Raw genomic sequence first — 14,860 nt, forward strand, 5'->3', positions numbered from 1 at the left:
GTAGTTTATCTGCGGTTTAAGGAGGGTCTTGCAATCGAAACAGCGCTGGTAGGATCGAAGACTCGTGTGGCACCAATCAAATTCCTGTCTATCCCACGTTCGGAGCTACAAGCCAGCATCATCGGAGTCAGATTTGCAAATAGCATAGCGCAGTCCCTGTCAATAAAGATTACCCGGCGATTTTTCTGGACCGATTCAAGCGATGTCATTAGCTGGCTGGAATCTGACCATAGAAGATATAGCCAATTCGTCGCCTTCCGAGTGAGTGAAATCCTTGAAGCTTCAGACGTCAGTGAATGGCGATGGATTCAAACGAAGAACAATGTCGCAGATGAGGGTACAAAGTGGAAACGGGTGCCAGATATGAAAAGAACAAGTCGATGGTTCAACGGGCCGGCTTTTTTACTAAACCCTGAAGAAGAATGGCCAGTAAAGCTACATCTCGACAGCCCTACCACGGAAGAATTACGTCCACATTTACTCGTCCACATCAAATCTCTGGAGTCAATCATCAATTACCAAAAAGTGTCTAAATGGATTCCACTTCTTCGTCGTACTGCATACGTGTTCCGGTTCATTAATAATATAAGGACGAAACCCCGGAAAAGGATGGTTGGATCGTTGACGAAGTGTGAATTTAATACGGCTGAAAATTATTTGTACCGGATCGCGCAAAGAAGTTCCTACTCCGACGAAGTGGCAATGCTGTCAAACGTGCAAGAGAACAAAAACTCCGCAGTAACGATACCCAGAAGCAGTCCTATCTATCATCTAGGTCCATTCCTCGATGAAAACGGTGTACTTCGTGTTCATGGCAGAACAAAAGCTTGCCCGTTTGTACATCCGGATGCAGTGAATCCAATCATACTCCCACGGAATCATTCCATCACTCATCTTATTATATCTCATTATCATACCAAGTACCATCATCAAAACCACAGCACAGTTGTTAATGAGTTGCGACAACGATACAGTATTTCTCGTCTAAAGACAACCTACAATAAAGCTCGCCAATTATGTCAACAATGCAAGAACGATCGGGCACGTCCGCAACCACCAGCTATGGGCGACCTTCCTTTACCTCGCTTGGCTGCATATGCTCGTCCGTTTACTTATATGGGGGTGGACTACTTTGGACCAATCGCGATCACCCTTGGACGCCGTCTCGACCTGCTTAACCACTCGCGCCATCCACTTGCAAATCGTTCACACTATGACTACTGATTCATGTATAATGGCACTAAGAAACGTCATGGCTAGAAGGGGTGTACCAGCTGTCATATACAGCGACAGAGGTACGAACTTTCAGGGAGCAAGCAAAGAGCTAAATGTTGCTATTTCAAACCTGGATCATGAGCGGATGGAAGCAGAGTTCACTTCTTCCCATACTTCTTGGAACTTCATTCCCCCTGCTTCCCCTCACATGGGAGGGGCGTGGGAGCGTCTCGTACGAACGGTAAAGCAAAACCTTTCAAAGCTAAAATCGAACCGAACGTTATCTCATGAAGTTCTCGAAAATCTGCTTGCGGAAATCGAGAACATTGTAAACTCTCGCCCACTAACCTGTATTCCTGTTGACGACGATCAGTCACCTGTATTAACTCCCAACCATTTTCTACTGGGATCAAGTAATGGGATGAGATCCTGGGTTCCGTTTGACGATAACTCGAAGGTGCTAAAGAACTGCTGGAAGCTATCACAAACTTTAGCTAATCAATTCTGGAAACAGTGGCTCCGAGATTATCTTCCATCCATCACTCGTAGGACCAAATGGTTTATGAAAACGAAGCCCATAGCTGTCAATGACATTGTGATCGTCGTTGACCCAAATTCTCCGCGAAACACCTGGCCCAAAGGTCGTGTAATTGGGATTATGCAGGGGTCGGATGGACAGGTAAGGAGTGCCACAGTGCAAACAGCCAGCGGAATCTACGAGCGGCCTACTGTGAAGCTCGCTGTGCTCGACGTAGACGTTAATGAGAATGCAGCTTTCCAAGGTTGCATTGCGAGGGGGAGTGTTGATTGCGCTACGTCAGAGCCCACTGAACTCCACATGCCCCTTTGCAATCGAAACTGAACCGCGACTGTAGTCGCACCCATACCTATCGAGAGGACTGTCCATGAGACGAACGAAAACGTAGAGCATAGAGGTTGACAGCTAGAGGCGTGATGAGGAGCGTCGAACAGTAGATACCGATAGCTCATTATTATAGAGGACATTGCCAATTGTTAATAGGAAAGCAGATGAATTCGTGAAATAATCCCTACAATATTTATTTTGTATTTACCAGTGCTAAGTAGAAGCTAGTCAGGTGAAAATTGTGAAATTTATATGCTAAGCTGTATTATGCTAACTATTCCCATAACCGTGATTACAGATATTGCTGATGATTTCCCTCTAGCCCAAACTGAATTATAAACACTATCTGGTTATTTATAAGTGGTGAGGTTAGCTTACCCATAGTTTTTTTTTTGTCTCACTCATAACTAAAATATTATATATTTATAGTCTAGTTAAAGAATTGAATTTGATTAATCCCTATCTCCACGAGCCGACGGGTTTTATGTATTTAAATATAGGTGAGCAAATTTGAATGAAATCCATTGAGCAAGTAAATTTAAACAAATTGGGTTTATCTAAATTACAGACGTCAGTTGATCCAAAAAGAGTATTCAAACAGAAAACCTAGTTGAGTGGTAGCGTACACTACAGTAAGTCTAGATTACAGATAACAGTAAAATTGATACTAAAGCTCATTTGTATCTACAGGAATTTTGTAATTCTACAATAAATTAACAAAATCATCCAAACCCTACCGCCCAACAGGCTTACTTTTGGATGTCAATAATGTTTCAAATTCTTTTTACGTCACGTGCCGTAAAAAGGAGGCCGTAAAACGAAGTGACGTAAAAAAACTGCCGTAAAAGAGGGTTGAGTGTATATTACCGCATGGCTAAGCAAGGCCATTGTACAATATCTTTTTGAATAATTTTGTGACAACAGTTAAACTTATTCATTCACATAACAAGTTTCGATTTTGGCATGTGTTGGGAAAGAATTGGGTGTATAGTTATGTGCATAAGATTATGATGCATTGCATAATCTCCATTCAAGCCTTTCTAAGCTGTTCTCAGAGGAGAAAATAAATTTATCAACAAAAAACAAGTTATTTAGACTATAACTTGGTAATAATCGATTCCCTCTTAGTTTTTATATGATGATTGGAAGTAAAAGAAAATCCAAGAATCTCATTTAATAGAGGACGCGGTGAATAATCGATGGTTTTCAAATTAAAAAGTTCCGTTTCAGAAAGAAAAAAAAATTGTTCGGAAACCCTTGGTAGATTTTTTTCAAATAGTCTCGAAATGAAAGCTGTAGAGCTATATTTTCACACAGTGAAAGTTTTAGTTATGCTCATTTTTTGTCATAAAGGTCCCCCATACACACGCCGTAAATAGCTTGTGACCAAATCTGGTCCCATATGAGTTGCAGTAATCTATGTGGAACATGTTTGCTGTTATAAATAATTTAAAAATTTATAATTTTGAGTGCTTCATCTATCATGAACTGAATACCCTGACGTTGTTCCGAAGTGCGGTGTTACAAAAAGCCTTTCATATAACATATTGAACATCATTGGTTTCGACAGCGGCTGGTACTGTGGGGCAAAGCCCCCCGTAGGCAAGTATCCATTAATATTATCCGTATGCAGAAGCTGCGCGGTACATTTTACCCCACAGCCAATCCAACTCGCAAAAGCGCCATCATCCTCGTCCGATCGCCATGGATAGTCGACGACCAATACTTCGACCGCTGTGTCATTCCGGACTTTCTCGCCGGTTGAAGATGATGAGAAGAATATTCAGATGATTCAGAAGGAATAGCAGATGAAAAAGAAGATACAGTAATACGACCGCTATACAGCAAACTCAAACCAAACCCCTTATTCCTGACACGAATGCACTATCCTAGTGTTAAAGTGTCTAAAATAAACAAACAAACAACAACATCATTCACTTGAACACCGAATAGTAAATCTAGTCAGTCATGTTTACCCCTTTCGTTTTTCATGCCATCTCAATTGATTAGTGCCTCTCTTAACTTGAAAGTTTGTTTTTCTGTCAATTGAGATACACACCATTTCAATGACTGGTGGTCGGAAAAAATGGGAAATGGTAACAAAAACATATTTTGTAAAAAATTCTGGATCCGTCAAACTCCACCAATGGGATTTTACCATGCCCAGTACGGCTATCGTCGGTGAATAACAGTTGAGTACTCTGCATCGAGGCTTAGAACCAGTAATAAGGCGCAACCGGACCTGCTGAATAATAGGGTAAAATGCCCAATAGTGGACCCCCTAGTAGCGACATTTTGCTCTTTTTGTCATAAGGAGTAGAAATGTTCAACATATTAATTCTGCTTGACATCTAATACCAAGTTCTGCATCTCCTCTTCACGATACATTCATAAAACACTCAAATACACGACGTTATTCGTTGAAATTAACATTTTAAAGTCTGACTGAGTTCGCCCTATAGTAGATCCCCTGAGGGTCCATAATAAATTCCTATAGTTGACACTTCATTTGATTTTTATGTTCCGTTTCGGGACGTTCTTCTTCCCTATTATGGACCCCCCAAAATATTTATATAATGGACACTCTCGTGTTTATTTTTCATAGAATTGTAAAAAAATCATTTAATTTTACTTTCCATAGCATTTCCAATGCATTTAATCAAATCATAGGACTGTAAGGTAGGTTCTCCCGATGGAATTTCATAGAAAAATGCTTAAATTGTGCAGTAATAATGCAAAAATGGCTGGAGGGTCCACTATTGGTTGGGGGTCCACTATTGGGCACTTTACCCTATGTTGTTACAATTGATTCCATTTGCTAACTGCTATAAGGCCGATACAAATATTTAAGAACTATTTTGTCTCCCCCCCTCGGATTTTTTTTGACAAAAAATAATATTTTGGGGGGGCAACAAAATAAAATTCGGATAATTTTGAGGATTTTCAAAACATTTTTTAACAAATCCGAGGAGTGTTTTGATTTTTTTTTTTCATTTTAATATTTATTTCTTATTATCGCCCCCCTTGAACTTTCGGAGACCAGTAGGACAAAAAGTTAATTAAATATTTGTAACGGCCTAATTAAGCAGATATGTATAACAAAATATCAAATTGAAAATCTTTTCTTCTGTGAGTTTACATTTCCTTAGAGGCAATATAAGTTACGAATGGATGGACTGATTAGAAAGATTTCCTCACTAATAGATTTGACAGGTCAGCTGTGTTTATATATACAAAATATTCGTATATTTGACGGGGAAAGCCGGGAAACTGTTAAAATATAATATTAGCGCGAGTTGGGAGAAAACCTAATGCGATCGCATAAAATTGATCTAGAGTGCGGCGCTGCAATAAACTCAAAAATTGTTAGTTAAAATGCAAAATAATACAACCCCGAGCTAGATCGGGTACGTTAGTAGATGCATAAGTATTTTATTGCTAATAGTTGAACCATGTTTAACATGTTTTGCTCAAGATAGTACTTTATGTGTCGTCAGATGTCAATGTTTTTATCACAGTAGCCCAATGCTCATACATGAGAACAATCAAACCAAAACAATAATTTTCATATTCAAGATACCAACTAAACCCTTTAAATGCAAAATCCGGGTTACTATGATCGATGCTGCTATGTAGGATAACAGCGCCTCTAGCGTTCTAAAACTTATGTTTGTACTGGTACGTTCAACTAGTTATACATTAAGATTTCCTCGTCATAATGAAAAAGTGGAAAAAATTTCATCCAAAATTTTGGCAAGACAAAACGCCCTAGTGGATTTAACTTACAACTACTAAACAGATAGACAACATAGAACAAATTACCGTTTTCAAAATCAACTCACTGTATATCAACAGTACTAACAATAGACGAACGGGAGGGTCCCTATACCCAAAGTGGAAGAAAAGGACAGTAAAGCATGCACTGCTGCTCTGTCTCATGCTCGTTGTAAAGTAAAGCTTGACTTCCACCAATAGATTCGCTAGTGTTCCAAAATCAAAGATGAACCGCATTTCATAACAATGATGCATAGGGGAGAACGGTCCAAAATGCACCCCTGGGGCAAAATGACCTCACTCATAAAATCACTCATATAATCTGTTGTAGTACATTTATGAACGAATATTACCATTACAATTCATAATTAGTTATCCATCATTGAGCTCCATTGGAAAATTTAGCGAAACCCCATCATATTCACTCAAATTTACCGATTTGCTATTATTCCACCACATCCGTAAAATTATAGCTCAATCCATTAAGAAATAACAAACAACCATGCGTTCACCATCATTTTACATGAAATTGTGCCATTTTAGACCACCATTCGGGCGTTTTACCCCAGGCCTATTTTTAAAACTTTTTTAAAATGCGTTAGAAAGTCATGAAAACCGTATTGTTTTGAATAGGAGATCATTGTGAAATGTAGCTGGGTTTGTAAATTTTGCATCTTCTTCTTCTTCTTGGCATTACATCCCCACACTGGGACAGAGCCGCCTCGCAGCTTAGTGTTCATTAAGCACTTCCTTAGTTATTAACTGCGAGGTTTCTAAGCCAGGTTACCATTTTTGCATTCGTATATCATGAGGCAGCACGATGATACTTTTATGCCCAGGGAAGTCGAGACAATTTCCAATCCGAAAATTTGCCTAAATCGGCACCGGGAATCGAACCAAGCCACGCTCAGCATGGTATTGCTTTGTAGCCGCGCGTCTTACCGCACGGCTAAGGAGGGCCCCAATTTTGCATCTACACGTTGAAATGGTTGGATATTTTTGTTTATATGGGTTAAAGCAACGAAAAAGCTTAAGGGGTGCATTTTGGACCGTTCTCCCCTACATATATGTTATGTGCTACAACGTACTATGCGCCTCCACACACTATCCACACTGCTGATTCGCCGACGCGTGGAGCGTTATTCCCAAAAAGCTGCCAGCTGAAAGGCGTTGAGTTTTCCAGCAACAAAGTATCACCACTTTTTATGTGAATACTATTAATTTTCTACAATTAGTTTTTAGTTAGCTGACTAAGTTGTTTAACTGTTGCATGAGGTAAAAATATCCATGAAAATCCTAACAGCTGAGACATTAAAGCAGTCTTTTCTTACATAGCTAGGGACATTGGACGACACCTGCCATGATATCCCTCGTGATGTGCTCGACCACACGGCATGAGAGCTGTTGTTCATTGCAGGACCTGCGATAATACGTTAGACGATGATTGGTAGCAGAACAAACTTATCCTTGTTTCAGTTTCAGCACGCATATCGGAATGATTAATCCTTGATTCGATGCCAACGTTTGAAAGTTACGACACAGCTCAATATCAAACAATGCAATGGAAGAGAAGAACAAGTTACACAGCGCCAATGGTTCCCCCAAATAGTAGTATAGCACGAGTGGAGGAAATATAGTTCTTTTTCCGGCTTGCAATCGGAGGACTTGGCTGGAGGAGCTGCAATAACATCCATCCTACTCTGAAGGGAATTGTGTTTAATTGATATCGTGCTAGATTGGTGACATTAATGCTTTCTCTTACTTGTCGGTGATGAGTTTACGTGGACGGGCTATCCGATTCGACAAATTGTCGTTTGAATCTTTGTCAACAAAATCAAAATTAAATTGTTGTGGGATATTGTAGTACCCCATATGTCAATAGCTTAGTTTTACATACAGAAAAAAATATATAAGTTCATTTGCGACCTAGAAAAATCAGCAAAAGCTTGTTACGGTATACATCGCAGATTGGTCAGTAGAGTGTTGCTCACATTTCCTTTGAATTCGCAACTAAGAAACAAATCCACAATAACTTGTCTTACCCTGCAGGCTCATTTTACGCAGCTCCCCTCTCAACGACTGTGTTTTGTTTGAGCTTACAAATGCACTCACAAACATGTGCTTGTAGGATTGTGCGGCGGTCGAGGACTTCATTGTTCGGTGGGTGGCCGTCTAGGAGTCGATTAGCACATATCCTTCGGGGTGCTCGGTCCATTCCGTTGTGAAATGTGATGACACATAAACAAGTCGGTACAAACTGCAGTTCTATCATCTACACATAGCCCTGCTGCTTTGCACAATTGATGTGGTCATATTGGGTGAGAGCCATTGCAAACACCTACATAATGCATAGATTCCTGGCACATAAATCTTCCGCTCGCTGCCTTAATGCACTACAAAACCTTCAAAACATTAATTTGAACATACGCTATGGCCAAAAAACTGCAAATGTGCTTAATTTGCAAAAGTGCCAAAGTTTGTGTACATTAGAGGGTTCTTCTACTATTTATATGCATGTGCTTAAGTAAACGTATCAAGAAAAAAAAGCCTTTGTATCTAGTAGATGTATTCATGAAAAACTGTAACTATGTGACAAACATAGCTATGATTTTGATATTTTTATATTTTTTAAGGGACATACTGTAATTATGTCACACTTTCAGGGAAAGAGAGTGTTCGCGCAGCATGGCATTTCATGCATAATTTACTGATCCCAGGCATGAAGCGTGATAAATGGGGAAAGGGTGTTGAACATGACTAATGATTGCGTGACGCAATCAATACTTTTCCGCTTAACCGCTTAACTTTAGGCGTTGATATAAAACAGTAATCTTCACATGCTTTTTGAATACATCTGTTTTTTTTTTTACTTTTACGTCAATATTTAGGGACGTCAACAAATTGGTATCATTTAGGCAAGAGTTTGTCAGAAGTTTTTTTTTTTAAATTGTTCCACAGAAATTTTTGTTGATTGCAATTCTAATAACAGCTCCATCAACGCGTGTGCGCAAAATTTTCAACTTTTTTAATAAATTTCCATTTTGCACAAATGTAGTCATGTTTATCAGAATGAGAAGCTTTGAAGTCAGTAGAAAATCTATATACCTAATTTATAAATTTCTTACATACAATCTTGCCATCTTACGTATTTTGTTACGTCAGGGCATGTCAGTTCGATAATGATATTGAATTTTGAAAAAGATAACGAAAATGTGGCGTAAAATATACAACATAGACTTGTTTTTATGCTTCACGGACATGCAGATAGCGGCATAAGTCGTTTAGGCACATTTGCGTACTCAAACCCACACGGGTTTGATTTCCGCCTTAGCAAGGAGAAAACTTTTCGAATCTTGAAAGTAAGTTCCCAAATCACGAGGTTTTCGGGCCTTCTTTGGTTCCCCAAAGATTGTTGTCCCAACACTCCAGTGATCAGGCAGCCCGAGGATCTCAACCCGAGTTCTTAATCTCTTTAAACATTACCTACGAATTTCAGCAATATAAGCTGGTGGAGGAGGGTCTCGCACTTCTCTATTATCACCGTCAAAATTACTTCGTCTAAATTATTTGGTCTTTGCTGCAACAATGTGAGATAAAAAAAATATCAATATTCCAAAGCTGATTACCAGCATTCGGATATCTTTCTATTGGTTTTCCGGAGTTATGCACAGTTAGTTAACTGTCTATCTTTTTTGGATATATATATACCAAACATTCTCGGAATTCACTTCCGCTCGGAAACTCCATGACCAAAAGGAATATCAGGTTAGTTTGTGAATCATGGGGAAAGTTTCGTGCCTCAAGCTAACCCAAGCATCTCCAGAGAGCTGGATTTCATCATAATATGTGCACTGGAATTTGATTACTTGATTAATGTTGTCTTTTTTGTAACGTCATAGTTTTTATTCGTCGACCAGTTCTATCTATTGACCGTTTTTTTTTATTCAAATTTTAAAGTATTAAGGTCAATTCAAGTATTTTTTTTCAATAGAAGGTCCATCAGGGTGGACGAATCCTGCATCCGCTTCCAGCTAAGTGCCCTTGACCTTGGTACTATTGATAAGTGAAAAATAAAAATTCACATTAATAAAGAAGAAATCGAGTATGGTAGTTCATTGTCAATTCTTTTCTTCTTCGCATTCCAACAGAAAAATAATTTGCATTCCAACTTAGTATTCTATTAGTATTTCAACAATTGTAAATTGAAAGAGTTTCCTTATATTGCATGAAAATATTTCTTATGGGGCAAGCGACCAGACAGTCGAGAGCTATTCAATATGCTAGACCGGACCCGAAAAGATGCTAGAAAATCGGTTTCTCTGGATCGGCAGTTTTACAACTTAGATCGCAATACTAACTGGGAACCAATTTTCAGTTCCATAGTGGTTGCTAAATCATGAAAAACGTGCAGAAAGAAGAATTGAAATATGAAACGAGCCTACGAGCATCTGTGTTTGGCTACCTGATCCGTCATAATACAGGCTCTTTGAAGTTATTTCACAAAAAAGAAGGAATTGATTTGTATAGACTGTATCAAAGAGTTACAACCTACAATACTGGCTCGGGAATAAAGATTTATTTTATCCATTTTCAACCCAGAAACACAAAGTAACTTGCTTGATCAAAAGTTAATTCTAGCTGCCACCGTCTAGATATTTCCACACAGCGAGCATATTTCCTACTCAAAGTAATTCAATTTGGCACGGAGGAGGTGTGCATCAACTGTTTGTCAGGAGTAGACCGGCTTCGATATTCAACAAGTTCCCACAAAGTAGGTGCCTTTTAGCCCGCGTTCCAGTCAGAAGCAATCTCGTTTGCGCTACAACAGAAGACCGCTAAACGTCGCACCGCCACCGTCGTCCGCATCATGGAGTAAAGGGGTAGTATAATAGTACACAATGCTCCGTAAAGGACTCCATCGTTTAAAACATTGGCAGCGTCGACCAGTGTAAGTGCTCCTGAAAGGGTAGTTCATAGTTTCAACGCATCACAGAAACTTGGCAGTTTCGTATGGGTGCATTAGTTTATAGATATGCTGCGTTGCAAATTGCATTATGATGCAAACAAGCCTCATAAATTTTAATATGTTATTAAGTTGTTTGCAGCTGCCACCAGGTTTGCTGTACAGATATGCCTCATTTAGGTTTATAAAATACTAATTAGCGTTATGACTGGAAAGCGGAACATACCAGCTGCTGTTGATGTCACACGGTCATTTATAATTCTGGTTCTATGCGGCAATTGTTGCACTATCCAGACAGACGAATCTCGTATAATGTTGCAAAACGGCCGAAGCAATTTTGAGATAACTATCTTGTCCGCTATTTGCGGTGCAATCTTTGAGGGTGCCATTGCGCACTCTGCATGTACTGCATGGCAAAGGATTGGTAAATTGTTGGTAGGTTATGCCTTAGGGATGAAGAAACAGCGACGTACCATAGAACATTTTCACGTGGTGCCTTCGAGTCTTTTGAAAAGTTAAGCCAGAAATTCATATGTATAGGTGTTTTACGGTGTTGTTCATTAATCGCCGATTTAGATGCTCTTATTCGTAGAGACCTTGACTAACTAAATCGACTTTGAACGCTTTCTCGTGCATTGATTTATATACAGCCATACAGTACAAAGTGTATTTATACGTCATATGTAAGAGTTTATAATAGACGAATCCAGGTAAAAATAAGAAGAAGACACACGACGGTGTTGATTTAACAAATCAACCAGCGCAACATAGGAAAATAATTTGATAAACAATGCTTATAAAAAAATCTAGACAAAATGTAATTAAAGTATACTTGATGAACGATAGGGAAAAAGTTCTGATGTACATATTTGGAAGTTAATCCCATTAGTAAACGCATAGTCCTTTCTCATCAAGATTCCAATGGACTAATGAGTAAGGCCTTCTAATCAAAATCTGGAAACTCTTTGAGAATTTTTGGAAGGTGTAGGCGATAAATCGACTTTCAGTGAGCAAATGCACGCAACTTCATTTATCTAGCATTTTGTTTAGTGGAATATCATCAATTGCTTATAAGGCGAGTTAGTGCTATTCAATATTGTAACCCGATTTGTCTTGTCAATACCGAGATACTGAAGACGATCAAATCTTTAATGTGAAAAAAAAACGTATCGTAAAGATACAATCAAGTTATGGAATTAATTGGACACATTTGAAATTTGTAAAATGAATTAAAATTTGATTTATTACTAATATTTATTTATTTGGTTTAGATTTGATCATTTGAATTTGACCTTTCGGAATCCACAAAGTACTGAGTATCGTATGCTGGCCCATGTTGTGTACAATAAACGTGCTATTGCCGATAGTGTTGTGCTTTTTACAATGGTACAGTTAGTTTGCATGAAAAAATCATTATTCGTTTGATTCTATTTGCCTTTAGTAAGGTAACGGGAGGTAATGTCAGCCCTGGATGTGACGTTGGCTCATCACGCAAATAAATAAAACATCGTTTCGTAGAAAGAAGTTGTAATTTCTTTAAAAAAAAGAGTATCAAGTATATTTAAATCACTTTGATTCGTTTTTTTAGCAGCGACTTAAGCAGGCAGACTGAAAGAGTTTTTTTTTTCTTTTGTCCAGTAGTTTTCTGAATGGACTTACCTACCACCGCACATATGATGAACGGATAACAATCACACTATTTTAGCATTCATATTGAATTCAATTGAAAAAAAATCAAAATTTGCACGGCCTTTACAAACGATTTATAGTGAATAACCAACCCTTCATGGGCATAAAAAGTGTCATTCTCTCTCTTGGATGTACCAGTAGATGGTAGATGTACCAGTCGTGGCTATAGCACCAGTTATCGCACTAGTGCATTATACACCAAGTGGCACATCATATCACCACAAAACATTTTCTGATCAGTCAACCATATTCGTATGACACGATAACACCTTTGATCTCTTCCAAATCAAACAAAACATAATTGTAAAACATTATTTTGCTAAATCTATGTCGTCCTTTCAAGCAGTTGTTGCACTAGTGGTCCCATTATGGCCAATCCCATAAAAAGCAATGGGATTTGCCATAATAGGAATAAAAATTAAGAATAGTATAACAACTCTCGCGTTTAGTTTCATAGGGGCGTAACTGTATAGATCGATTTCTCTTCGTCGATGTTTTCTTTTTATTATTGTACCGAATTGCGCTAGTTTGTCGATGATTTAATGGTTTGGTGTGATAAAGGATGATTGTATCTTGCACCAAAATCAATAATCACGGTTGTAGCTTTTGAAACAATTGAGTTATTACCAAAATATAAAATCGCTCCAGAGAAATCGATCAATACAGTTACGTTCTTATGAAACTAAGTGCGAGAACTGGTACATGCGTTCCTATTATGGAACTACCGCGGTCAAAATATTTATCTATATAACAAGGCCAGCTTGTACAATAGAAACGATAATGTGGAGAAGAGAAATAAATACATGAAATAAGCAAATATTCATATGATAAGTACAGTCAATTCATTGAACATCTGTTGTGCAAAGTTACTTTGCTATTTGCTTCGTCTCACGGATAGTTATATTTTGGAAGCATGATAGAAAGAATTATAAAGTGGTGCGCTTATAATCTGCCAAACTCAAATTCAATCAAGAAAGTCCCTCTCTAAATTATTCGACCTGCATAATGGAAAACATTTAAGTATGAAACCCGTCGGAAAGGATTACAAAAACAAGAGTAAATTAAATAAACCGAATTCCACACTGCATACCCAATGCTGTTGGAACTTTTATTCGTTTATTTATATTCTTCTACTTTACGTAAGCTACAGTGACTTCCATTTAGTTCAGTGGACAAAAGCGCAGGGCAATGAATTGGGAAGCGAAAATTTGCGGTTCTTTTTCGGTCACGAATATTCTATGTGGTTTTTACCAAAGGCAAATCATTATGAAACACTGTCAAGTGTGAAGTAGAAATATCATCGAGTTGAAAGCAGGTTACATTCCAGTGGAAGCGTATTGTCATAGAAAAAGAGAGAAAAAAAAGTTTTCTACCATCCACAAACACTCCTAAATTTGCTCTATCACGCCAGTTACACTCTCCCCAGGGTTGCTTGCATTCAAGGGAGCCCTTGTGACATTGTGCACCATTTAGCCACCACTAAACGATGAAAAGTTCCTTCCGAGTGAATGGAAACGAAAGTCGGTTTTGTAGTTTACCGTGACGGATCGCCGAATAAATTATAAAACTTTGGTAGCCGGGGAGGGCCAACAACACGGGTGCAGGTGACTGAGGTTCCATCAAATTCATGCAAACGTACACAGCCAACGGGAAATTCGAAGACCAAGGCTGAAACCGTTCCGACTTCGGGCCAAGCGCCGTCCAAACAATTTTCCGTTCCATTTGAGCGTTGATTTTTCATTTGAACAGCAGAAACCGTTCTATCAAATCGGTAATGGAATTGTTATTACGCCTTCACACGCTATTATTGAACTTGGAAGTATTTATAAAGCCGGCAGAATTTTTGCTTGAACTTGACCCAAAGTAGTTCACTCGGGATAGTGACGGAAACTGTTTGAAATTCAATCACCACGTACGAAGGGTTAGGGCAGACTGGGTAGACTTGATCCCCTTTTCTAATTTCCGATGTATCACAGCCAAAAATTAATAAACATACACGATTTCCACACAGACTTTCTAAGAAATATAGTATTTAACTTTACTGATGTATGACAGTCCTTAAATTATTGTTGTTATTGATACACAATCGATTTTTTAGAGTGCTATCAAAAATCTACTTTTAAAATATTCGGGGGAAATTGATCCCTCTCCAAGAACTTGCTTTGATAAAATTAGAAAGGTGCCCTCAGATTTTTTAAATATTTTTCCTACAAAATACGCGAAATTTTTAAATTGCTGGGCGTATACATGAACGATTTTTGTTATTGAATTCTACAGCACATGCAATTTTAATATTTGGGGAGACCCCTTTCTATGATATCTATGCAATAAATAATTTTTCCTGACAGCCCTTC

The 14,860-nt window shown here is 38.4% G+C and overlaps 2 protein-coding genes across 6 annotated transcripts in view; one reads left to right on the forward strand and one right to left on the reverse strand.

Moving 5' to 3' along the window:
• Nucleotides 1-14,860, reverse strand: part of LOC134211859 (gamma-aminobutyric acid type B receptor subunit 1) — a 501,987-nt gene that overhangs the window by 104,599 nt on the left and 382,528 nt on the right. The window lies entirely within an intron of this gene.
• LOC134215999 (uncharacterized) lies at nt 1,175-2,835 on the forward strand. Of its 2 annotated transcripts, XR_009980422.1 has the most exons (5): nt 1,175-2,312; nt 2,379-2,448; nt 2,510-2,580; nt 2,649-2,712; nt 2,771-2,835. XR_009980422.1 is itself a non-coding variant. In XM_062695047.1 (2 exons), exon 1 carries the CDS (start codon nt 1,214-1,216, stop codon nt 2,075-2,077), a length of 864 nt encoding a protein of 287 aa, XP_062551031.1. In that variant the 5' UTR covers nt 1,175-1,213; the 3' UTR covers nt 2,078-2,312; nt 2,379-2,820. The 2 variants fall into 2 exon arrangements, 1 of the variants encoding a protein (XP_062551031.1); XM_062695047.1 differs by having other exon boundaries at nt 2,379-2,820.

Source organism: Armigeres subalbatus, chromosome 2, assembly GCF_024139115.2.
Source record: "Armigeres subalbatus isolate Guangzhou_Male chromosome 2, GZ_Asu_2, whole genome shotgun sequence".
NCBI classification, from domain to species: Eukaryota; Metazoa; Arthropoda; class Insecta; order Diptera; family Culicidae; genus Armigeres; species Armigeres subalbatus.

What these genes read in the sequence shown, in the direction of transcription:
- LOC134215999 (XM_062695047.1), top strand. Translation starts at nt 1,214, where the DNA reads ATGACTACTGATTCATGTATAATGGCACTAAGAAACGTCATGGCTAGA.